The 25,020-nt window shown below is 43.8% G+C and overlaps 3 protein-coding genes across 5 annotated transcripts; 2 read left to right on the top strand and 1 right to left on the bottom strand.

Annotated features, from left to right (window-relative positions):
• Positions 1-57: 57 nt before the first annotated feature.
• RAB13 (RAB13, member RAS oncogene family) lies at positions 58-7,206 on the top strand. Of its 2 annotated transcripts, XM_003340212.4 has the most exons (8): positions 58-491; positions 1,407-1,467; positions 5,184-5,244; positions 5,496-5,573; positions 5,754-5,843; positions 6,068-6,133; positions 6,233-6,283; positions 6,479-7,206. In XM_003340212.4, exons 1-8 carry the CDS (start codon positions 368-370, stop codon positions 6,557-6,559), a joined length of 612 nt encoding a protein of 203 aa, XP_003340260.2. In that variant the 5' UTR covers positions 58-367; the 3' UTR covers positions 6,560-7,206. The 2 variants fall into 2 exon arrangements, with proteins under 2 accessions (XP_003340260.2, XP_056672401.1); XM_056816423.1 differs by lacking the exon at positions 5,496-5,573 and having other exon boundaries at positions 201-491.
• Positions 7,207-12,621: 5,415 nt separating this feature from the next.
• JTB (jumping translocation breakpoint) lies at positions 12,622-14,713 on the top strand. 2 transcript variants are annotated; one of them, XM_007481952.3, is made up of 6 exons: positions 12,622-12,833; positions 13,067-13,216; positions 13,412-13,446; positions 13,745-13,830; positions 14,079-14,158; positions 14,355-14,713. In XM_007481952.3, exons 1-6 carry the CDS (start codon positions 12,829-12,831, stop codon positions 14,509-14,511), a joined length of 513 nt encoding a protein of 170 aa, XP_007482014.1. In that variant the 5' UTR covers positions 12,622-12,828; the 3' UTR covers positions 14,512-14,713. The 2 variants fall into 2 exon arrangements, with proteins under 2 accessions (XP_007482014.1, XP_007482016.1); XM_007481954.3 differs by having other exon boundaries at positions 12,678-12,870.
• Positions 14,714-14,840: 127 nt separating this feature from the next.
• CREB3L4 (cAMP responsive element binding protein 3 like 4) lies at positions 14,841-22,615 on the bottom strand. Its single transcript, XM_056814650.1, has 9 exons — positions 22,385-22,615; positions 21,924-22,200; positions 21,034-21,155; positions 18,025-18,117; positions 17,723-17,829; positions 15,913-15,981; positions 15,730-15,814; positions 15,492-15,588; positions 14,841-15,370 (listed from the first exon to the last, which is right to left on the bottom strand). The coding sequence occupies exons 1-9, from the start codon at positions 22,613-22,615 to the stop codon at positions 15,192-15,194; spliced, it is 1,260 nt and encodes a 419-aa protein (XP_056670628.1). The 3' UTR covers positions 14,841-15,191.
• Positions 22,616-25,020: the final 2,405 nt, after the last annotated feature.

Raw genomic sequence — 25,020 nt, forward strand, 5'->3', positions numbered from 1 at the left:
ATTCCTTATTCCTTAGCGCTCCCTCATACCCAAACCTCCCATCCCCCTCCACGGAGTGGGAGGAATGAGTCGAAAGGAGAGAAGGCCATCTGTAGGAGGATGGGGAGAGGGAGCCAGCGACACTGGGCGGGGGAGGCAAGAAGAGAAGGCAGCTCCGGCCTCTAGACTGGCCCCCGTTGGGTGGGCGGGCAGAAGGTGGGGCTCGTGAGGGTGCCGCCTCTCCTCTTTCCCGGAGCCAGAGAAAAGAGGGAGGAAAACTTCTTCCTGCCCAGGGCCCCTGGGTTCCTTCTTTTCTGTCTGCCCACTGCACCCGGGCCGTGTCTGGGTGCCAGGCTCCTTCCCCCCCATCCCCACCCCAGTGCCCGCCATGGCTAAAGCCTACGACCACCTCTTCAAATTGCTGCTGATTGGGGACTCGGGGGTGGGCAAGACTTGTCTGATCATTCGATTTGCGGAGGACAACTTCAACAGCACTTACATCTCCACCATTGGTGAGCCCACCGGCCCAGACAACAGATCCCACGTGGCCCCCAGACCCCTTGCTCCTGGCCCTCAAATCTTCACAATCCCCCAGATCACCTTTCCCCATTATCCCAACTTTTCAGCCTCTCAGGCGCGAAGTCTCTCAACTTCTCACCCCTAGCCCTTCTTCCCCATCACTACCAATCCTCTTCAGTCACTACCCAAATTCCCAGCCCCGACCTCCCCGAGGACTTTCAGCATCACTTCAAGCTCCCCGAAGTCCCGTTTTGTGGGACCCCTCTCCTTAGTATTTAGAGCTTTTCATTACCTCGGCTTCCCATCCCCCCTCTTCTCTTTCCCCCTTCGGTACTATCTTCGTTCACTTCAAATCTTCCGAGCCTCCTTCCCAAACTTCTACCTCGTAGCCTCCTCACCCCAAGCCCCTAACTGTCCCGAAGAGCACTCTGCCTATGCCATCTGGCCAGAAATACCCGAGTCCCGTGCCCATACCTCGCAGTGTCCCTGCCAGTCAGATCAGAAGGGGGATGGGGGATGTTCTCCAGGGGAGGAGACCGTCCTGGAGGCTGAGGGCTAGGGAGTCTAGTGGGAAGCCCTCCTGGGGTCTCTGACTCAGCCTGATGTCTCATTCTGTCCCCCTGACAGTCCCCGGCACACAGGAGGGAAGCACCTAAGTTCCCATGGAGGGCCTGAGAACAACATTGTTTGTCCTCCCTAGGACGGACCCGCAGGGATAGAGATCGTTGTGTTGGGGAGCTGAGAGAAGGGAAAGGAGCCGACTTCACTCCCCTTGCTCAGAAATTGTCTTGTGAATTCAGCCTTTCAGCCGTACAGATGTGGAAAGGGATTCCTTCCCCCCTTCTCTTTCTCCTTTCCCCACCCACTAACCCTCCCCCTTGACTCTAACTTGCTTATCCCATCTCCAGGGATTGACTTCAAGATCAGAACTGTGGACATTGAGGGCAAGAAGATAAAACTTCAAGTCTGGTGAGTGAATTCCTGGAAACCTGCCCTTCTTCCTTCATCCCCCCAAACAAAATCTCATTCTTCCTGTCTCCTCACCATTCCCTCTCTTATCCTTAATGGGTCCTGTATATCTTCATTTCCCTCCCTGCCTCCTTTGTCTCCCCATCGCCATCTCTCTTGACAATCAAGTTTGCTGCTCATTCACACTGTGCTGTCCTATGAAGGACAGGAGAGACAAGGGAGCTCTCCGGCTAGTTAGGGAGACACGATTCAACACACAGGAATTGTTATTATGCAAAGTGAAGACAGTGTCTATTTAGGGGTTATCCATTGAGAAGCCATTAATAAGTTCTTAGGAATGGTCCCACGTCCATCTGGAAGGTCTTTAGTAATACGTACCTGGTATCCCCGCTGAGCTTTCACTATTTAAAATTTTAGTTAATGAGCTAGATAAAGGCATAGAGATCATCCTTATCTGATACACAAGTCAAGGAGTGATGGCTAATAGGCTGGATTTGAATCATAATTCAAAAAAGGTCTTGGCTTGCTTGGGCCTTGGGATTACTATAATGAGATAAACATTTTAAATGAATACACGTATATGTATGTGATAAATGCTGTTAGGCTTTATAAGGAATGAAGAAGGGGATGGTTTTAGAAAAACTTGGGAGGACTTTTATGAACTGCTGCAAAGTCAAGTGAACAGAAATGGGAGAACAACTTATACAATTAAAAAAACACCATAAAGACAAACAACTCTGAAAATTTAGGAACACTCATCAACACAGTGGAACCATAGCTCCTGGGGACTCATGATTAAACATGCTATTTACTTTCAGATGGGAAAGGAATGGCCTCAAAGTGCAGATTGAAAAATACATCCATGTATACATATAGAGACACACATACTTTTTTGGATATGGATAATATGGGAATTTGTTTTGCTTGACTATACATATTTGTAACAGGTTGGTTTTCTTGCTTTCTCAATGAGTTGGGGAGGAGAAGTAGGAGAAATACTTCAGAAATTAAAATAAAATAAAATTGAATTAAAAATATAAATTTTGATATTTTGGTTCAAAATATTGATTTCACAGGTAGAAGATAGGAGAAGCCTGACTAAATAGCAGTTTGTCTGAAAAATCTCTAGGATTATTAGGGGACCACAAGCTCAATATAGAATGATAGTCAAGAAAGTTAATGACATTAAGACTTCATTAAGAGACACTTGTAGGGGGCAGCTGGGTAGTTCAGTGTATTGAGAGTCAGGCCTAGAGATGGGAGGTCCTGGGTTCAAATATAGCCTCAGACACTTCCTAGTTGTGTGACCCTGGGCAAGTCATTTGACTTCCGTTGCCTAGACCTTACCATTCTTCTGCCTTGGAACCAATGGTAAGAGTTAGAAAATTAAAAAAGAGACACTTGTACTCTGCTGGTGTTGGGAGAGGACATGAGAAAAGGAATAGACACAGACTACAACAATTTCATAAAAAAATTGTATCTTATATAAATCATTTGCCATAATGAGGCAAAAGGAGCCTAAAAAGCACCTTTTTAAATAAATAGTTGACCTGACTTACTTCCTAAGAAGGGAGATTTGGTAGCCAAAGGCAACATCTATCTGTAATATAAACTTGTTTGTAAAATGATGATCAAAGGTTATGAGCATTTCCCAGAATAGAAAAGTAAGAGAAGGTAAAGCCAGTTGAAAGGAAGCTTACTGAGACTCGCCTAAGAAAAAACATCCAAAGGGCTTTCAAAATCAAAATGTCAGGAGAATGACAAAGAAAAATGGAAAAGATCTGCAAAATTTTTCATTAAAAACTTTTTTCACTTTCAAGAACAGTAGAGCCAGCAGCCTTATATTCTAATATCATAGACTTGGATGTGCCTATAAAGGAAGGAAAAAATGGCATTAAAGACAATAAATATAAGAGAAGCAACTGAGTTAAGTCAATTCTATACAAAGAAGGTCTGTGGTTGAGGTGACAAAGTTGAGAGGGCACTGATGGATGGACCCAAAAGGTAACTGAAGGAGAGGAAAATATCAGAGATGTAGAAAAAAATCTTGGACCATATTAATGTCCTTCCTTAAAACAAACAAACAAACAAAAAGACAGCCAACATCAACTACCAACTTATATGCTTACTTTCTTATCTATGTAAAAATTTTCTGAGAATCATTTATATATGTATCCAAGGTATTCTCAATGAAGATATTAATATAGTAGAAAAACAGACAGTTTCATAAGCTACATCTGTGTCATTGTACAATTAATTAGAATAACTATATTAGGTAGCATTTATATAGTGCTTACTATGTGCCAGGCACTGTGCTGAGAGCTTTATAAATACAATTTCATTTGATCCTCACAACCCAATGCTTTTATTACCTTCATTTTACATTTGAGGAAATGAAGGCAAACAGAGGTTAAGTGATTTGGCCAAGGTCACATGGCTAGTAAGTTTCTGCAGGTAGATTTGAACTCAGATCTTTCTGACTTAGACCCAGAATTCTATCTACTGCACCACCTAGAAATAGGAGAATAGACCTCCTAGGCTTGTTATTTGTATTATTGTTTGGAAGAGCAAATTGCCTCCTTAAAGGCTGTTTCTCATCCATACAAATGTCCCCTACACATATATCAATATTATCCAGGATTCTTTGAAAGAACAACAGAAATAACCTCTCAGCCCCAGTTTCCTCATCTGTAAAATGAGAATAATAGCCTTTCTCTCACAGTTGTTGTGAGAATCAAATTAAGTAACATGTGGAACACTTTGCAAACTTCAAAGTACTATATAAATATTATTATTCTTTTTAGTATTATTAATATAGATCATGGTAGGGCACTACAAATGGACAGCAAACAAGTTGAGCCCAGTATGGAATAGAAGAAAAATAAAGGGCTGACCATCTGCCTTGAGGAAATGGAGATCTTTTAATGATCTGAAACTTCTCCCAGAAACAGAGGCCCATCTTTTACCTACCAATATTCTACTAGTGTTATAAGGTCAAGAAGTCATGGAACACAACAACCTCCACTGAATTAAGGATGGGTGTCACTCAGAGGATAATGAAGAGTCTCATGGTGGGTGTTAGCAGACTGCAACACATACATAAAGAAATGCAAAGAAAAATTAGAGTAAATGATATCATCATCGAGATCTTGGAATGGGGAGAAGAGGAAGGAGAAGAAGATGCTCATGAAAGCCTGGTCATGTGGTGAGAACAACAGATGACTACTGGGCATCCCCTATGCTCGGTGGGAACCTGTGTGAGGAAGGCAGGAAGGAAAATATATCCCGACACACTGGGTGGGCTCCCATGGCAAAATTATGGGAGGACAGAGTAACCACTGATTTGTTGAGACTGGCATCATTGGAGGCAGTATGCCCACTGATTAGATTACTGGTCCATTTGTATATTTGAGTGGTAGAAGACAGGGAAACATGGAAGATTTTTGAACTGGGGAGATAACATGATGAAAGCAGGGTCTTTTGAAGAAAAATCAGGCAGGAGGATCATTTGAGAGGGTGGGAAGAGTCACGAAGGCCTCTTTCCTTTCTGTCTCATCTTTTTCCTCCATCTCCCTCCTGATTTCCTTGAATATTCTCTTTTTTCTCCCTCATCTCATCTCTCCGCTCAAAGTCCTCGCCTTTTGAGGTACATGCTTCCAGTTGGTGTTGGGAGGATGTACGCCCTAACATCCTTCTCTCTCCGATCCCTCACCCAGGGACACAGCAGGACAAGAGAGATTCAAGACCATCACAACTGCCTACTACCGTGGGGCCATGGTATGAATGGGGAAGGCAGGGCATATTATGGGCAAAAAATGAAGGGAGGTATAGAATGGGGGATGTGGGGCCAAAATGGGCGGCAGTCAGGGAAAAGGCAAGAAGGAGCTTAGAGTAGAGGTGAAAGGGAGGGTCTGTGTGGACAGAGATTTAGGTTAGAACTTTTTGGGGGATTGGCACCAAAGAAAATGCTGGGTGTAAAGTTGCTCCCCCACATTGTCTCTGTCTGCCCCCTCTCTTTCCCATTCCAGGGTATTATTCTTGTCTATGACATCACAGATGAGAAATCCTTTGAGAACATTCAGAACTGGATGAAGAGTATCAAGGAGGTGTGTGTTTGAGGAGGAGGAGTACTAAAGAGGACTCAATTCATTAGTTGGGAAGGAGCCTGGGAATGCCTGAGAAAGGGGTGTAAGGTGGAGAACTGGCTCATGGAGAAGTTGGGGCAGGTAAAAGGTCCTTTAGATTTTAGGGCACCTTGATTCTCACCATTATCCTTATCCTTCCAGAATGCCTCAGCAGGGGTGGAGCGTCTTCTGTTGGGAAATAAGTGTGACATGGAAGTGAAGAGGAAGGTGCAGAAGGAACAGGCAGAGAAGGTAGGAGAGTCGGGGCTAAGGGAAGGATAGGGGGTGGGGGTACTCGGGGTTTATGGGGAAATGACTGGGGCTTGAGCTAGCTGAGTGCATGTTGTTGGGCAACATGGGGAAGAGCTAGGCAGGAATGAAAGAAATAGGGAAAGGACCAAGGAGCCCAGATCAAAGCGCTGAACAGGGGAGGGATGAGGATAAACCATCTTCTTTCTTTCTCCTCTGCCTCAAAGCTTGCCCGAGAACATGGAATCCGATTCTTTGAGACAAGTGCTAAATCAAGTCTAAATGTGGATGAGGTGAGGACTGGGAGGTGAGGGAACTGGAGACTCAACTATCCCCGTGAATGTGCCCTAGTGTCATCCACAACTACCTTTTTCCTTTTTTCTTTCCCCTAGGCCTTCAATTCTCTAGCCAGGGATATATTGCTCAAGTCCGGTCGGAGATCAGTGAGTTGGTATTCTGGAAGTGGAAAGTGAATGGGGTGGGGGCCAAAATACATCTCCTGCACTGGGAAGGCGTTGCCCTGGATGCTACCCTGAGTCTTCCACTAGTCTGACCCTTCTTAGACCATAGCACTAATCCCACCTCCACATCCTACCCCAGCCCTGTCTGCCACCCTCTCATTTAATCCTTTCCCGTAGGGCAACAGCAACAAGGCCCCCCCAACTACTGATCTGAAGATCTGTGAGAAGAAGAGTGGCACCAAGTGCTCCTTGGGTTAATAGCTGCTGATGACCCCAGTCCAAGACCCATCCTCCCAGCCCCTGGCCCAGAGGCTGGACCTGCTGGATTTCAGGGAGAGGGAGAGAAAAGGAGGGGAAAAAAGAAGAGGAATTATTTAGGGGACCTAGAGAATTAGGAGGGGCAGGAGGGGGAAACAGAGAGAGAGAAAGTGGGGGAGGGGAAAGGGAGAGAGAGAGAGAGAGAGAGAGAGAGAGAGAGAGAGAGAGAGAGAGAGAGAGAGAGGAGAGAGAGAGAGAAGAGGGAGTGAGAGATGGAGAAGGAAGAAAAAGAAATGAGAAAAGTAATTGAGAAACAGGGGAATGGAAGAAAAGAGATAGTGAGATGAGGGAGCAAAGGAAGTATGAGAGGGGAATGGGGAAAGTGAAATGAAGAGACATTTCCCCTCCTGATTCCTTCCTCTTCCTCTCCTCCAACTCTCCAGCACAAACACTACGTGTATATGTCTAACTTTCCTTCCGTTACTGGGTCATCCCCTGGGGTCTGGGTGGGGTAGGGAGCTCAGCTGGCTTAGCTCTGTCCCCCCCCCCTCCATACTCCCTCTCCCCAAACGGGGAGTGGAGACTCTGTTTTGTCACTCTAAATCTGAAAGGTCTTTTTTAGTATTAAAGACCAACATTTGCACAAATATTTTTGTTTTGGATACTTCCTTCTCTCCGCCCTGATCCTCATCATTTCCTGTGCTCTTTCCAATTCATTCACTGTTATAACCTAGTTCATCTGTCTATCCATAGGCCCTTCTTCAACAATTTCACAGGTGGGAAAACTGAGGCTAGGAAGGGATAGATGGAAATGATTGTCAGCTTCTCTATCTCCCCAGTTCTCCTACATCCTCAGCACTCTTAGGAAGCTACCATACTAATAGGAGAGTAAGGAAACACACCAGAACAAAGAGAGGATCTTGCCAGATAAATCTCACTATGTAATTTATGATGAGAATTTATATAGTGCTTATTATATAATATATAATTATTATATATTATTTATATAGTATATGGATATATAATAATGCCTATCATATATGTAATAAACAATATAAAATTTTACATAAATTATTAAAATATAAGCTATATATTATATATAACAACTTTTATATTGCTTATTACATGCCAAGCATTCCTTGAGCTAAGCACTTTGTAAATATTTCTTATTCAATCCTCACAAAAACTCTGGAAGTTAGGTGCTATTATTCTTTCCATTTCATAGTTGAGAAAACTGAAGCAAATAGAAGTTAAATGACTTGTCCAAAGTCACACAGCTACTATGTGTTGGAGTCTGGATTTGAACTCAGTTCTTTAACTTTAGGCACAGAGTTCTATCCACTGTGCCACCAAGCAATAGGAATGGAGAAGACATCAGTGGCAGAGTAGGAAAACATGAGACATCAAAAGAGAGTTGGATTCAGATTTGCTAGCTTTGTTACCATGGACAAGTCTCAACTTCTCTGAATTTCTTCATTTACAAAATGGTTACAATAATATTTAACTTTCTAACTATTAGAAGGCTTCAGGTAAAGATGAGTTATCGAGGGGCATTCTTGGGCAGGTATTAACTGGAGAGTTGTTCCTGAAACTCTTTCCAATTTTGAACTTTAATTTGATCAGAGGTCAGCAGAGACACTGCGGCAGGAAAGGTAGATTTGAGAATCTTCAACATAGAGATGGTAATTAGATCCTTGGCACCTGCTAGGATCACCACATAAAGTATTATAGAGGGAGAAAGGAAGAAGGTCCAGGACAAAAAACTGAGGGACACGTATGGCTACAGGGTGTGATCTGGAGGAGAATGAAAAAGAACAGTTAGGTAGGAGAAAAACCAGGGGAGTGGTGTCCCCAAACCTAGAGAGAAGAGAGTATGAAGGAGAGAACAATCAACAGTGTCAAAGGCTGCTAAGAGGTCAAGGAGAATGAAGTTTGGGGAAAGGCCAGTGGATTTGGCAACCAAGAAATCATTAGTAACTTTGAAAAGAGCTGTTTTAGTGGAAGGATAAGGTCAGAAGCTGGATTTTAAGGAGTTAAGAAGACAGTGAATAGAGTGAAGGTACCTTTTGTAGACTTTCTTTGGTGTTTAGCTACAAAGGCAGAAGAGATAGAGAAGACTAGTTATTGAGAATGGAAGGATCAAGTGAGGGTTTTTTCAGGTTAGGGGAGATGCTGTCAAGAATAAGCCAGTAGAGAGGGAGAGATTGAAAAAAGTAAAAGAGTTGGGATGACAGGAGGACAATCTGATAGATGAGACGGGATGAAATGGGATCACTTGAACAAGTAGAGGAGTTGGCCTTGGTAAGGGGTAACTTCATTACATGAGAAAGAGGTAAAAAGGAGATGGTGTCAGAAGGCACCTGAGTGATAGGAAATGAGAAAAGAAAGAATAAGGCAAAGTTATTAGCTGAGAGAGTCCATGTAGGGGAAGGCCTGGAAGGTTTGAAAGATGAACAGTTGAGAAGAACCACTGTTTAGAGTTGGATTGTGAATTGACAAGGGAGACATGAGTCGGACTGCCCAGCAGCAGTGAGGGCCCAGTTGAAGTTAGGTAACAAAGAAGAGCATTCATGTGAACTACTAATGTTATGGCTCCATCATGGGGAAGCTTTGGCCCTCCCATACAAAAAACTCCTTGTCAGGTAAGGGCTTTGGGAAACAGTTTGAATACTACAGGAGGAATAAGTGAACAAGATCAATGGAGATTGGGACATTTCAGACCCAAGAGTGAGCATGGAGTCTTGGGTACCTTTTAAACTCCCTCACCACGTATTATGCTCTAATCTGTCAGCAGCAAAGCTGTAAAGTCTGCAGACCTGTTCTGGGGTTGTGAGCTGAGCCAGGAGAAATGCTCTTATACTTCTGATCCCTTGGAAGATAGGAATGGTTTCCATAAGCTGATTCTGAACATGTTTGCCTAGGGGAGAGGACAAGAGAAGAGCTAAATGTAGTGGAGATGGAACCACTTCTGATGACAATAACAAGAAGACACAACCAGTTCCTATTGCCATCCTGAAGCCTTGAGTCCTGCCCACAACCAATATTCAGGAATGGAGCTCACTTCCCCTAACATTTTTCACTCTTAGTCTGGACTCAGGGTCAGTCCACATGAGTGGCTGTGGTTTTACTTATATTTAGGAAGAAGTAAAGGGAGGGGGATGAGGAAGGTGAAGAAGCAGTTGAGGAAGAAGAAGAAAACAGATGAAGATTCTTATGAGATATCCCTGGACACTTCCCTACCTAAGACAACCAAGCAACTGGCCTCCAACAGCCAGATTGATATCTCAAAGAAAAAGAAGTTGGATGAAGAGCAGAGGCCAAAGTCAAGAAGGCAAGGATAGAACCCAAGAAATAAAGGCAATCTGAGGAGAGGGAGTAAAGGTCCTCTTTGTTTTTGCAAAATCAAGAAGAAAACAGTAACTTATAATAACTATATTTAACATAATAATTACAAGAAACTCTATAAACTGATAACAAACCATAATTTTTTAAAAAAGTAGTATAGGTTAGGAAGGTCAAGCTGGTCAGATACTCTAAAAGTTTCAATAACTCAGTCAACAAGCATCTGTCGACCTAAATGCCATTCTCTGTGCCAGGTATTAAACAAAAATGTAACAGTTCTTTGTGCTCAAGGAACAAATGAATGAAAAACATTTTATTTTATTAAGTTCTTACTGCCAAACATTTTGCTTAAGCAGTTGGGGATAAAATTACAGAAGCAAAACAATTCTTGCCTTCAAGAAGCTTACATTCTAATAGGGCAGCAAAGAACACACAGAGAGCAATGGTGGTCAGGGAAGGGATTTAGGTTCTGAGAAGTCACAAAGATGGTATATGGAACAACAGGAGAACCAACTGACACCTCCTCTGGAGGTAATGGAGAGGGTGGGGATGGAAAGGGATGATAAGCAAGCAGTACCTAGAAGGAAATGGTTGGGTGAAGATGAAGTTATGTAGTTGCAGGGAATGGAGAGCCAAGTGACTTAGCTTTTCCTAGGCATGATCTCTAGTGCTCCAGTAGGAAGAAAGTTGGAGAAACCATTTTAGTCTATCAGGAAAGGTGTGTTATATAAATGTGTATATATGTGTGTGTGCATATATTTCATGTGTGGGTGTAGGTGTGGGTGTCTATCCTTTCACAAGATCTCTTTACATTTTATCCAATTTAAGAAAATTTTGACTCAGAAATTGGGTGTTGCAAAGCATCTCTGGAAGGATATACCCCTTAAAATGAGAGATTTTACTTCAAGGAAAAACTTGGGATCTTCAAAAACACTTCACAATTTCCCAAATGAAATCTAGCCCTCTCTCTTCTCCCTATATAATTCTCCACTTACATTGTACACTGAGATACCACTTGTTCCAACAATTTACCCAACTTCATGTGATAATCTAGGCAATAGGCATCCTTCATCTAAGAGGGTCAGGAGCAAAAGAATTTATTTCTGCTTTTTGGAAGTGAAAAAATAAATGAAGTTTAGTGTTGATTTCAGCAACCACAAACCAGTTTTCCTTCCAGTCAGAAGTCAGAGAATCTAGGTTCTTATAAAATGTGGGCATATGAACTTTGTATGGATATGGTAGGCTCAGGAAGAACCTACCTAGTATGACTGAATTCCTCTGTGTCTCCTTAACAAGGTTAAATATCAGATAAAGGGTGAATTCTTGCCCTGAGTATTTGTCTTTCCCTCTTTTAATAGCACTAGAAGGATAGTTTGTTATACACCTGGGCTACACCCTTGCACTTGTTCATTTAAAGAGAGGCTGCAGAGCTACAGAATGAGACTACAAAGAGCCACAGATAAATTAGAATTAAGTCCATAGAGAAAAAGGCAGTAACAGAATAGAGGTAAAAAATGGCAGTGAGGAGTGGCTATCTGCTAGACTCTTCTTTAAGGGAGGAAGATTGAACATTTGTGAGGGTTTTCTAGAGAATTGCACAGCCCCAGAGAGTAGTAGAATGGAGTTTTTGGACCAAGAAGAAACAGCAAAGGACATAGAGGAACAAGGCTGGATTCTGTACTATGTGGACAATGCAGGTCTGCAGTAATTTCAAATACTTGTCTCTTCTTTGGGAGATTGAAATAGAGGGAATTCAACCCTAATCTAGTCTTTTTTTTTTTTAATTTCCCAATCTAATCTTCTAAATCTAGACTATATTCATCCCTGGGGAAAATGGGAACCTATAAAAGAGGGAAGAACTGTTTTACTTTTTATAAGTTTGGTACAATTCCTTCAACTATATTTTTTATTGTTATATTTTGTTTTATTAGCCCAAGTCTTGCATAAAGGGGTTGAGAGCTGTTACCCTTTTTCCAAATGGATGTAGACAAGGCAAATTCTGATATTCCCAGTGAAAATGTTTGTTGAGAATGGAAGGGGTTATTAATTTATTTAGCCTACTATGTGCCAAGCACTGTGCTAAGTGTTTTACAAATCTTATTTCATTTGACCATCACACCAATCCTGGGAGGAAAGTGCCAGTAATATCCTCTTTTACATTTGAGAAAACAGAGTCAGGTAATGGTTAAGTGACTAGGGCAGGGTCACACAGTGTAAGGCAGGATGTAACCTCCGGTCTCCCTGACTTCAGGTCTAAAGCTGGAGAAATGAGCCAAAAAAAAAAAAACCTCTGAGAAAAGTCCTCATTAATGAGCTTCATCTGTATAATTCCAGGATTTTGGTTTGGGGTCATAAATGATATGAGGAATGGCGTTAACTCTTGCAGTAAGAGAACCAGAAGCATTTTTTTGGATTAGGCATCTAATCATCTAGTGGCTGAACTGGGGTCTAAACATATAGATAAGGTATTCTAGTAAAGAATCCTGTCTTCTTCCCTACACCTCAAAAACACATAGTCCAGCCTGAGATCCCAAGAGCTGCTATGCTCCAGGACTCTACACTTGAAAACCGACCCATCTTAAAACTGCAATTCCCAGAAGGGAATGTAGGGGGTGGGAATCGATCCATCAGCAGAAAACTACAAGTACCAAAATGCCACGCGCATAGTCCGGTATAGAGAGTTAGATAGAGGGGGAGGGGATGACACGCCTTTTCACTGGCACCGCCCATTGCCGGGACCCAGCCTTTCAGTCTCTGGGGTTGGGAAGAAGACAAAAGGGGCGTCCTCCATCGTCTCTTGCGTCACAACATGGCGGTGCTGGGAGCGGAATCCCGAATGAGAACCTGTCTCGTTCCTGGGTCGCGTCAGCTCGGAGAGATTTTCCTTCCCAAGCCCTCCTAGACCGGGCGGAGCGTTCTACGATAGGATGAGGTTAAAACAGACTTGCCAATTCATCTGAATCTCCCAGGCAGGCATGCCCAGATTGCGATCGCGCTAGCTATCGCGACAGTACATTCCCCCTACCCTAACCCTCTCCTCCCTTCGCGAGGACTCCTGGGAGGGTTGCGGGGGCGAGTCTGCCTAGTGACAGAGGGGCTGGTGTGGGCAAGTGCGCGTGTCCCACCTGCCTGTCAGTCGGGTCTCAGAAATCTTTGTTTGGGCAGGTGCGGCGCCATGCAGCCCTCGGTCCCGACGCATCGGGAGCAGCTTCAGATGCCGTATTGGGTCGACGAGCCCGAGACGCCGTTCTGCCACCCGCGGACGCTCCTCGTCTTCTCCGGCTGGCTGCTCTTCGCCTTCATCTTCGAGCTTGGGTTAGTAGGAGGGGGAGAGGGAGGGGACCACGAAGGCCGCCTGGGCTGGGAATGGGAAGAGGTGCGCAGCGCGCGCCCCCTAGGGTAGGGGCAGGTAGGTTAGTCCTGGGTCGGCTCGGTCGGGTGAGGCCCGGGGGGTGGGGGGTGGATGTGTGTGGCATCTTCCAGCTGACCCCACTCCCACTCTCTCCATAGCATGACCGAGGTTGCCGCCAAGGAAAAGCCGCCGAGTAGGTGAACGGGCCGGAGGCTGCCGAGGGAGTCTGTGCTAGCCCTCCCTGGGCAGGATGAGAGAAAAAGGAGGGGGGCAGGGGAGGGACGTCCCCTGCCTTGAGGGATGGGGAGGGATGCCCCCGGTGAAAGATGGGGAGAATGGTCCATCTTCATGGTAAGGGAACTAGAGGGTGGAAGGGAACAGAACCAGGACCAGGCCTGCCTTTTCATCAATGATCTCATAGTAGGGTTCTCCTTCATCCCACAAACAGTAGAATGATCTGGGTATGGATGTGTGGCATTTTTCTCTTTCAGTAAACTCCTTGGTGTCCATGCCTTGCTGGGTGGTGGAGGACTTTGTGGTGGCAAAGGAGTGTGCCCCTTGTACTACCTTCCAGGCTGTGAGTGTACTGCTGGGTTTACACACATAAGCATACACACTAGATTGCCCCATTTACACACACAGTGTACTGCTCTATTTATCTTTACACTCTTATCTCCCTTCCCACCTTTCTTTGGTAGGTGAGCCATTCTTCCTTTTCTTCCCCTTCCTGGGTATCTGAGCCATAGGATACAGTAGCTGTCCCAAAGCCTTACTGGTCTATCCCAGCCTTATCCTGATTATTCACTCTACCTACCTCCTCCACAGAAAACCACTCCTGAGTGTGGTACTACTGGCTTTGTGGAGAAAATCAGTTGTTCTGGATCCAAGAGAGATGAGTTCAAAAGGTCAGTATTCTCTTATTTTGCACTGCTAAGGCCAGATACTCCATTTTAACTGATTTGGCAGATTGTTCCTCCTTTTCCTTTTTTTTTCTCCTCCATCTTTCTCCTTTGATGGGATTATTGGGAGGGGGGGTTAAACTGCTAGGCGTTTAATCAAATTTTGTCATCTTCACTACTGGCTGTTTCTTTGCTATCTCAGCTGCCGCTCAGCAATGATGGAGCGACACCTGTTTTGGAAGTTTGAGGGGGCTGTGGTGGGAGTGGCTGCGGTCTTTGCCTGCCTTGTGATCCTTCGTCAGAGATCACTGGACCGAAAGGCCCTGGAAAAAGTCCGAAAACAAATTGAGTCCATATAAACTCCTCACACCACTATCCTGGCATTTCAACCTTTTACTCCAAGGGAACCTGGTGGAGAAGGGTAACTGCTGGCCAGAGAGGGGAAAAGATCATATGGGGTGACCCTGGCCCCTAGAACCCTATTACTTCATCTTCTTCCCCTTTGCCCTTCACTTTTGTCTCCTTGATCTTCAAAGAATAAAGTTAAAAACAGCCCCATAACTATAATATGATTTATTTGATGGGGGTGTAGGTATGTGGATCAGAATGAGAAAAAAAAAATAGATTGGGGAAGCAGCTATGTCTCCAGTCTCCTCAACTTTGGTTTTTTTTTTCTTCCTTTACCATTGTTGGAGATTATGTGAGTTCATCTGAACACACATTACTAAGAGATTCATGAAACTAGTTAAAACTTAATGTACACATTTATTTTAAAGCAGTATACCTTCCCAGTCCACAAGTTGCTCCACTTGTAGGGGTTCTAACCCTTTACCTTATTTGTGTATTTGAAGGGGGAATAAGTTACTGACCCTTTTAGGGAATAGAGGAAGAGTATGACCTCTGTTTCTACTCCAACCTGACCATAGGGTGTGAAGGGGGGTTTAATGGGGGGAGGGAAGGTTAGGGTTATCTCACTTCAAGGAATTGAATGATTTTTGTGGTGGCCTCCTAGGTCCTTTATCCTTTTTTCAAATCATATTTACATCTCATCAGCATGCTGCACAGCTCTGCCTCTTTCCTGGTGGTGGCCTGGCTGGTTCCCACTCTCCTCAGGTATTCCCCCTGAGGAACCATTGGCACCCCTATCTCCAGACTGTGATACCAGGGTTCTCAAGCTGTCTGGCACATCCCTGTGAGTCAAGATGTTTCTGGAGATCACTGTGAGGAATGAAAGAAAGGGTTGGGATCAGAATTTTCCTAGGCCCTAGCGTGTTGCTCTTTGCTTAACAAAGATACCCTTTTACCATCCACACACGTAGTTCCCATAGCACCTCCTCACCTCCACTAGGCTTATAAGTGTCAGACAGAGTTGGCTGTTCCCTGTGAAAGGGGCTGAAGCTGGGAAGGATGATGAGGGTTAAGGAGAATATGAGGATCTAGCAAAAAAAGAGATAAGAGAAAATTGGTAAGCAGAAATCTCTGGTATCAAAATGAAGAAACAAGGGAAGAGAGGGGATGACAAAAATCTAGATGGAGGTGAAGGAGGCATAGCATAGGTGAAGGAGAAGGAACATTACCAGGATACAAGTGCTGGTCTGGGCAGCTTTGTTAGAGGTCTGAGCAATGAGTGCCTGCAGCTGTTGAAGTTGGGCCACCAAAGAGCTAGGAGGAGAAGAAAAAAACAATGTGTTTCTGGCCTCCAACCTCAGCAGGAAACACCAGTATATCCAGGTCCCCTCCACCACCTCCATTTCACTCACATGTTGTGTCTCTCCAACTCCTGCAGCTTCTTCTGTAGCTGCTGATTCTGCACAGAACAGGCAGCTACCCTGGGGTAAGGGAGAAAGAGTCTTGGAGATGGTCCCCAAACCAGCTGAGCATGTCAATACACATTTGTTTACCCACATAATCAATAAAACATTTAAATTCCTTCTACTTGCTAGGCATTAGAGATAAAAAGACAAAATTGAACAGTTTCTGTCCTTCAGGAATTTAGTTTCTATTGGGAGAAAAAAGATCCTATAATAATACAAAATACAATTCAAGGCAGTTTTGGAGGGAAGGTTATTAGTCACTGGGGGAACCAGGAAGAACCTTAGAAGGTGGTTCTTGATTTGAGACTTGGAGGAAACTAGGGATTCTAAGAAGCTTAGATGAGGAGGAGGAGAAGGATGGAGTGTTTTTTAGCTGTAGTAGACTGCCCAAGTTTCTGCTGAGTTCCACTCCATATCTACACCAGTTGCCTCCTGGACCTTTCAAGCTAAATGGCCCATGATATCTCAAACTTGGTACATCTAAAATAACTTCTTTTCTCTCAAACCCTCTTCTCTGAACTTCTTCCCTACTTTTCTCAAATTCATACTATTCTTTCAAGGCAACTTTGTGTCAAGTACAGTGTGTAAGAAAAGACCAATTTGTCCTGCACAGTGCAGAAAGGGCAGTAATATAAAATGAGGCAGAAAAGATAGGCTTTATGAGCCCTGATTACTAAAGGCTTTACATGCCAAACAGAGGAGTTGTATCCTAGAACCACTGGAACCAGTCACTGGCAGCCATGTGCAGAATAGTTTGAAGTGGGGGGAGAGACTTGAGACAGGGACACTAATTAGTAGGCTGCTATAGTCATCCAGGTGATGAGGGGTCTGGCATGAAGTGATAGCACTGTGAGTAGGGAGAAGAGGTTGGATGGGAAAGACAGAAACAAGATCTGGCAACTGATTAGATATGAGGGAGGGAGAAGAGTGGGGAGCTAAGAATAATGGGAAGATGGTAAACCTGGGAGAAAGGAAGAATGGTAGTGACTGGGAAAGTTTAGAAGAGGGGTTGGTTGGGGATGGGGTGGGGAGAAAGTTCTATTTTGGATGTGTTGAGTTTGAAATGTTTGTGAGACACCCATTTTAAAATGTCTGAGTGCACTTTGGTATCAGTGGATAGAGCATCAGGCTTGGAGTCAGGAAGACCTGGGTTTAAATTTGACTTCAGACACTTCATAGCTGTGACTTTGGGCAAATTACTTAAACCTAATTGCCTAGTCCTTACTGCTCTTCTGCCTTAGAAGTGATACTTAAAATTGATAGAGGGTATGGATTTTAAAACATTTTTTTAATATATACTGTCTGGTAGGCAGTTTTAGAACTAGAGCTCAGAAGAGACTGGGACTGGATGTATAGATCTATAGATCAAGGAGTCATCTACATAGAGTCAATAAACCCATGAGTGATGGTCACCAAATGAAAGAAAAAAGGGCTAGTGGGACATTATCTGGGTTTACACTCACAATTAGGGGGCATGATATGGATGAACCAGCAAGGGGGACTAAGGAGCAGTCAGATAGGAGAAGGAGGAAGGACAATAGGCATGGAAATCCAGAGAGAAAGTGGTCATCAGGATCACATGCTACAGAGAAGAGACAAAGAAGATGGAAATTAAGAAGAGAACTTCACATCTGACAAATGAGAGATGACTGGTGATTGGGAGACAAAGAATGACTGTCGCCCATGTGATCCTCTGGACCTTGCTATAGTTTGGGGAGGAAGCTAAGGGCTCACTTTGGGGTATGATGAAATATACCTCGTCTCCAGACCATCTATGTATTCTTTCTTGCGTCTCCGGCTGTCCTGAGCAGACTGTTTATTCCTGATTTTCCTCCGAACCTTCTTAAGGACTCTTTCCTCTGCCTGGGGACCCAAAAGAACAGGGCTTAGCATTGAGTCCTTAGCTCCTCAGTGCTTAGGAAAATGTCTGCTACATAATTGCCTGTTGACTTAACACAAGTTGAACCCTTACCATTTCTCCACTGTGTTAGCTGAGGTCCTGGTTCCTCAGGGAATATACTGAGGATTCCCTATTAGGATATTCAAAGAAAGGGTTACCTTAGTGAGGGGTAGGTGGTAGGGCAAAGACACCCCCTCTTGTCCCAATAGTCGCTTCTCCTCATCTGTCAGGAATAGTGCTGGGCAGTGCAGCTGGGGTGCAACAGAAAAGAGAGGAAGGAACAGAAAAGAGAATCCCCTCCCATTAGTATTCAGACCTCTTTACTTGCCCTTTTCCAGCTGGAAACTCCAAACCAGAAATAAAATTCAGAGTTGAGTACTTGGGGAGTAGAGAGACATTTGAAGCTCCTTTTTAAACATTCAGTTAATCTCAAAAACATTTCAAGTCCTGGGAATTCCCTATGGACAGTTTCTAAGACATTTCTTTCCATCAATTCCACCAGATACTGGGGGAGGGATTGGAAAACAGTCATGATTAAGACAGTCTCCAAGAGTTTCTCTTTCCTAGTGAGAAGACATGGTGCCTCCTTTAGAAGTCTGGAGGCATTTTCAAGGGCTTTGAAACTTGCAGTTGGGAGAGAACTGGGTTTGAATCCTGGTTTTGACTTATTAGCTATATGACTCAGGGCAAGTCCCTTCACTTTTCTGAGCCTTACAAAATGAGGATATTTACCTTATTTTACTTTACAGCAATGGGCTAGACAGCCTTATGGATGGTGACAGCTTCAAGGCAGTGGGAAGTAAAGGTGGAAGGGCCCAGGAAGGCTGTATAGTTCTAGTTTCCAGCTACAGCCATTCCTGGGGCAAAGGCCCCTCCTACTACCTGGGATCTCCAGCAAGAACATATTACCATGTGTCAGGTGAAAAGACTCCAGAGAAGGGTAATATCTTTTCACCCAAGGGCTTCAGGGGTGTGGGCCTGCTGCTCCAAGAGCTATAGACTATGGAGGTAAAGTTCTGAGCAGAAGAGAAGTTTAGATCCCTCAATTCTCTCCCAGGAAATCCCTTGATGGCACTTTTCTGTCCATTCTGGTATTTTTCCTTCATCTCATTTATTTTATGATTTGCTTTTGCCCCATGAACTATTTTGGGCTATAGTTCAGAATGTAGTTTATCATAACAGAACCAGGAGAACATTGTACACAGTAACAGCAGTATTGTAGAATGATCATCTGCGATAATAGACTTGGCTACTCTCAGTGATACAGCAATTGGAAACAATTCTGAGGGACTTTGGACAAAGAATGTTCTCCAGTTCCAGAGAAATAACTGATGGAGTGAGAATGCTGATCAAAGCATGTGATTTTTCATTTTAGTTTATTTCGGGTTTTATGTGATTATCTTTTCCTCTCTTACAAAATGAACAATATAGAAATATGTTTTCCATGATAATACAAGTATAACCACAATCAGATTGTTCATCAACTTTGGGAAGGGAAAGGGAAAGGGAAGGGAAGGAGAGAGACAATTTGGATCATAGAACTCTGGAACACTTGAGTAGAAAATTGTTACTACATCTAATTGGTAAAATAAAATATCTTTACAAAAACAAGAAAAGAATGTTGTCCATCATTAGTAATAACAAGCAACATTTATAGGGCACTTTAAGATTTGAAAGCATTTCAAATACATTATCTCATTTGATCCTCACCACAAGTGAGGTAAGTGCTTTTATTATTCACATTTTACAGATGAGGAAACTGAAGGTTAGAAAAAGTGACTTTCCCAAGGTCACCCAACAAGCATCTGGTGCAGAATTTGAATTCAGGCCTTCCTGAATCCAAGTTCAGCCCTCTATAATACTAGAGGTTTCTAGAATGCTTTAAGATTAGAAAAAGGGCAGCTAGGTGGCTCAGTGGATTGAGATCTTGGCCTGGAGTCAGGAAACCTTGGTTCAAATTTGGCCTCAGATACTTCCTTGCTGTGTGACCCTGGGCAAGTCACTTAACCCTCATTGCCTAGCCCTCACTAGAATCAATATTGATTCTAAGATGGAAGATAAGGGTTTAGAATTTTTAAAAAAGACTAAGAAAAGTACATTCTTCAGTGTAGTGCTGTGAAGCAAATAAAATAAATACCCCCAATTTACTGATAAGAATAAGTCAAAAACAAGATTCAAACCCAGTTCTCTCCTGATTGCAAGTTCAAGGCCCTTAAATAATACCTTTAGATTGAGAATTTTTTTTGTTTATTTAATTAATTAATTAAAATATTTTTCCATGGTTACATGATTCATGTTCTTCCCTTCTCCTCTTCCCACCCTCCTCCCATAGCCAAGGAGTAATTCCACTGGGTTTTATATGTATCATTGATCAAGACCTATTTCCATATTATTAATATTTGCAATAGAGTGATCATTTATAAAGGAGTCTCCATGTCTTCTTAATGTTGGGTGGTATGCTCCTGGGGACTCCCCCCAAGACAGTCAGCACCATGTTCATTATTTACTTTCTGTAGAACCCTGAGCAAGTCCCTTAAACTCTTATCTATAAAATGAGAGATAAATGTATTTGCTCTGCCCATCTCATAGTACTATTGTAGAACTCAAACATTACTCATGTTAAGCACTTTTGTAACTTATAAAAATAAAGTGTTATTCATTTAAAAAATGTCATTACATGTCCTATTCCATATGCCACTCATGAAGTGGCTCCCCGAGGAACAGTAAGACATTGCCCCCTTTGCCTGGGAAGCTCTTGTGCTTCTCCTAAGTCTGCCTCTCCTTGGGAAGGCAGTAGACTCCTGACTTCTACTATTTCTCTGATGAGTGCTTTGAAGAATAGCTATTATGACAAGCTCTCCTTGTCTTCCTCAACCCCAATTAGGCTAGATTAGTCCCCTGTATAGGTCTGTCTGGTTCTGACAGGCATGAGAAGTTTTCCTTATCCTGAACTGAATGTATAGAAATTTTACTTCTAACCTATATCTCATCCCAGCCCCTTTATCATCTCAGTTCAGTCATCTCCACTGTTGCTATTTTTACAGCAAAGTTGGTCCTTGATGCATCTCCTCAACCTCATCACTGCACCTGTTTTTGTCCTATTGTGCTGCTTCTTTTTGGCAGTATTTGAAATAGGGAGAGGGAAGGAAAGCACCCATAGGACTCACCAGTGTCTCAGGAGGCACCAAGACTCCTGTACCTATTCTGGGTTCTGGATGGGCAGGAGGGCCAGGTGGGGGATCACTGATGATGCAAGCATCAGGTATAAGCAGTGGGGGGCTCCACTGACCTGGACAGATGGACAAACAGAAGGTGAAGGAAAGATCAGAATTCACTTGAAAGAGTGAAAGGATGGTGGATTGAGAGCCAGGTCTAGAGTCCTGGATTCAAATTTGACTTCATATACTTCCTAGCTTTGTGATTCTGGGCGAGTCACTTAACCTTCATTGCCTGTATCCTTACTCCTCTTCTGCCTTAGACACAGTATTGATTTAAAAAAAATTCATTGGAGGAAATTAGAAGCTCACCAAATGAGCTGATAGAATTAGAGATGGGGACTGGGGACAGTGCAAAGCTAGCACTCTCTAAAGTGTTGATTAGCTACAGGGGGAACCCAAACTGGAGATCTAGAAATCTCTATTATAACCCCCATCTACCAATAAATTATTTATCCAATGTCTTTTGTGTGTCAGGGACCGTGGAAGGTGACGTTTACAAACTGAAAGAATGAAATCTCTCTGTCTGGCGGGGGAGCCACTGTATCCATGAATACATATATATATAATAAATACAATGTAGCTAAATATGAAAGCATAAAGCAGGGGTTACAGTAGTAGCCATTGAGGAGATGGAGGAAAAGCTACTTAATCAGCAGTGTTGCTTGAGTAGCATTGAGAAAAAAGAATTCTGTGAAGCAGAAGAGAGGAAGGAAGGAATTCCAAAGCATGTAGGATGGTCAGTACAAAGACACTGAGATGAGAGATGGAGTTGGGATTGTGCAGGACTGAAAGGGTTAAAGGTTAGGCTTTGCCTAGCAGGAAGGATACAGAGCACTAACCTAGCTGGATAGAGATGAGTCCAGAGCTGGTCTGGTCAGTTTCCCCCTGCAGTCCTTCTAGGGCCCCAGTCTCATAGACAACCTCATAGAGAGCAGGAGGACTGAGAGCCATAGACGCTGGAGGGCTGTCTGGATGTCCAGCTTCCTCTGAGATACCACTGTCACTTCCTGGAGAAACTCTGGACTGATAGACTTCATTGGGGTCAATGAGTAGGTTCAGGAAATCGTCAGGCTCACTCTCCTGAAGGCCCTGCGACAGTGAAGGGGAGGTATATGTCTGTAGGAATAGGAAATCTTTCCAAAGTCTTCCCAGGGCACCAAAAGGTACAGTTTCTACTGTTTTCTTTCACGAAGGTGGGAAGCAATAGAACAATTCATCACTGACCTAGAAGCTCCTTTCAGGCCATTTTTGAGCTGGGAGCTCCATCAATCCTTACTCATCTTTCTTCTCTTGGGGATACCACCCACCCCCATTTTCTTCTCCCCTTTCCACACACATCCTGTCCAGCCTTCACACTCACACAGCTGCTGCTCCCACTGGGTTTCCAGCCTCCCAGCCCTGGATCTTGCAGTCCAGTTCGCTCTGGCTCTCCAAATGAGGAGTGTCCTACCAGCTCTGGGAAGGCCTTTATGGTTATGTCTTCTGAAGGTTCCAGCAAGATATCCAGCAGTTCTGAGTCACCAAGTTCCATCCTCTTACTGGGGACAGTAGAAGGGAGGGTGAAACTCCTCTCCAGCCCCTCTCTCCCTCTTTCCCCCCCAAGTTTGGGTTCTTGGTGATCCCTTCCCTGCTCCTGGTCATTTCCCCCAGCCGCCCTTACCTGCTATTCACTCCCCTTAGCTGGTGTGCCAGGTTCGATGAAGCTGGACCCTCTGAGCATTACTTATTCAGTATCGCTCTAAGGCAAATCCCAAACACTACACCTTTTCTTTCATCCAGGATCTCACATCCTGGACCTGCCAACACCCAGCCCCGCCTCCCTCAGGAGCCTGGGGAAGAGGGTGGTGGTTAGCAAAAAGATTCTCAGGACTGGGGCTGGACTCTCAGAGGATTCTGCACTCATAGCTTTTCTGCCTCAGTTTACTCTTCCGCCGCACATTCGGGACCTATCAGGCTGGGAGACACAATTGATTCTGGTTTGGGGCTCTCCCTGCTCCAGGGGCACAGAATTCCCTTCCCACCTCCGGGAGAGAACTGGAGGTTTCCTTTGGAGCCCTTTCCCTGGGTACCTGTTCTTAGGTCACTAGTCTTTAGGAGAGTTCCGGAGAGTTGGTTGAAACAAGCTCTAACAATATGTAAATATGTTTGGCATGATGGTACGGGTATCACCCAGTTCAGATATGCCATCCCTGGGAGGTGGGAGGGAGACAATTTGGACCATATCACTTCAGAAAACTTATGTGGAAAATTCTTATTATGCTTTATTGGTAAAACAAAATATCTTTATTAAACTTTAAAAAAGGATGTTTATGAAAATAAAAATGTAAAATTAAATTAAATTAAAAACAAAAAAGAAATGGGCTCCAAAGTCTCCAGGCTTCAGGGTACCCTCACCCTTCCCGGCCAGACTCCGTTTTTTCCCAGATATTCTTTTGTTTCAAACAAACAAACAAACAATAACAAAAAAACCCAACAAGGATGACAATAGGTCCCGCCCCTGGCGGGGTTTAATATGCTTCCGCCGGGAACGCTCGGACTGTGAGGTGGGAATACTTATTTGTCAGGAAGGAATTGGGCGCCTGGCATGGACAGGGGGCGGAGTCAGAGAACTTGGCATGAAGTCAAGGAAAAGTGGGAGTGGAGAAGAAACCCTTCCTCATGACGTAGAGTCTCCGTTATCACTGGGGCCGAGAAATAACTTCTGACTCGAGCCACGAGACATGCTTGTAATAATCAGGCAGAAAGCCATATGGGAAGTGGCTGGCCCCTCCTCCCGGGCAATCAGGGCGTTTTATGCTGCTTAATAAACAATAATAAATAATCTTAAGGATAAACTCAGTTACTGAGACTCATGGAGGGAAGCACAGGTTTGGGAAATCTGAAATGGTAAATAATTCGTTTAGAAATTTAAATCTAAAGAATACATTTCAACTTCTGCTTTTTAATCTGTGTGTTTCCTATTTGGCTGAATCCACTGCAAGCCTAATAACGGATCCTTGCAGTCACATACATAAGCTAAACCCTCCCCTGCAAATGCCTGTGTGTCCCAAAGAGCCCCCTCGGTGCTTGGGTCCCCAGGGTTCTTTGAACAGTGACGCGGTGACCTGGGTAGGAGTGAAACCCCCAAAGAAATATTGTCTGGCCCTGGGAGGGATGGAAAGGGAGTGGGGTGAGGGGTGGGGTCTGGTTCTAAAACTCAATTTGCATTCTGGAAATCTGACTCCAGAAGTGCTAGGGAAGCCTTTGGGTTTCCCCATCCTGCTGTGCTGCTAACCTTTCATACTCCAAATCTCAAGGGATTTCTCAGATTAATGAAAGTAGAGATGCCATTTCTCAAGCCTTTCCTGGAGTCCTGGATGTGGTTAAGGTCTTCTTTCTGATAATTCTGAGGCTCACATCCCAAGTTTCACTCCCACTGAAGAGCTGGGTCCCCAGAGCTTGACTACATTTCTCCTCCCAGGTACCATCAAGGAGTCAAGAGTGATTCTCTAAAGTCTAAAGTTTGAGCCCCAGTGATGTGCACCCCCTTCCAACCCTAACCTTCTATCTTTGAATGTCTATCATCAGTTCCAAGGCAGAAGAACAGTAAGGGCTAAGCAACTGGGATTAAGTGACTTGCCCAGGGTCACACAGCTTGGAAATGTTTGGGTCCAGATTTGTTAAGTAGCTTTAAGAAAGGGATAATTTACTAAAGTAATACCTTATAGGGTACTACTTTTTTTTTACAAAGAAAATTTTTTATAAAAAACCAACTGGAGGGAATTTCAAATATCAAATGTTAGAAAAGGAACAAAATGCTAGAGGAAAAGCATAACCTGGATACAGTTACTTGAAAACCAAACCAATAAGTCCATTGTTATTGCCTTAGTTGACTACATATATTGATGAATAAGACACAGGTATTGTTTTCTGCTAACCTGTGGGTGGTATAAAGCC

Source organism: Monodelphis domestica, chromosome 2 (assembly GCF_027887165.1).
Source record: "Monodelphis domestica isolate mMonDom1 chromosome 2, mMonDom1.pri, whole genome shotgun sequence".
In the NCBI taxonomy this organism is placed as follows: domain Eukaryota; kingdom Metazoa; phylum Chordata; class Mammalia; order Didelphimorphia; family Didelphidae; genus Monodelphis; species Monodelphis domestica.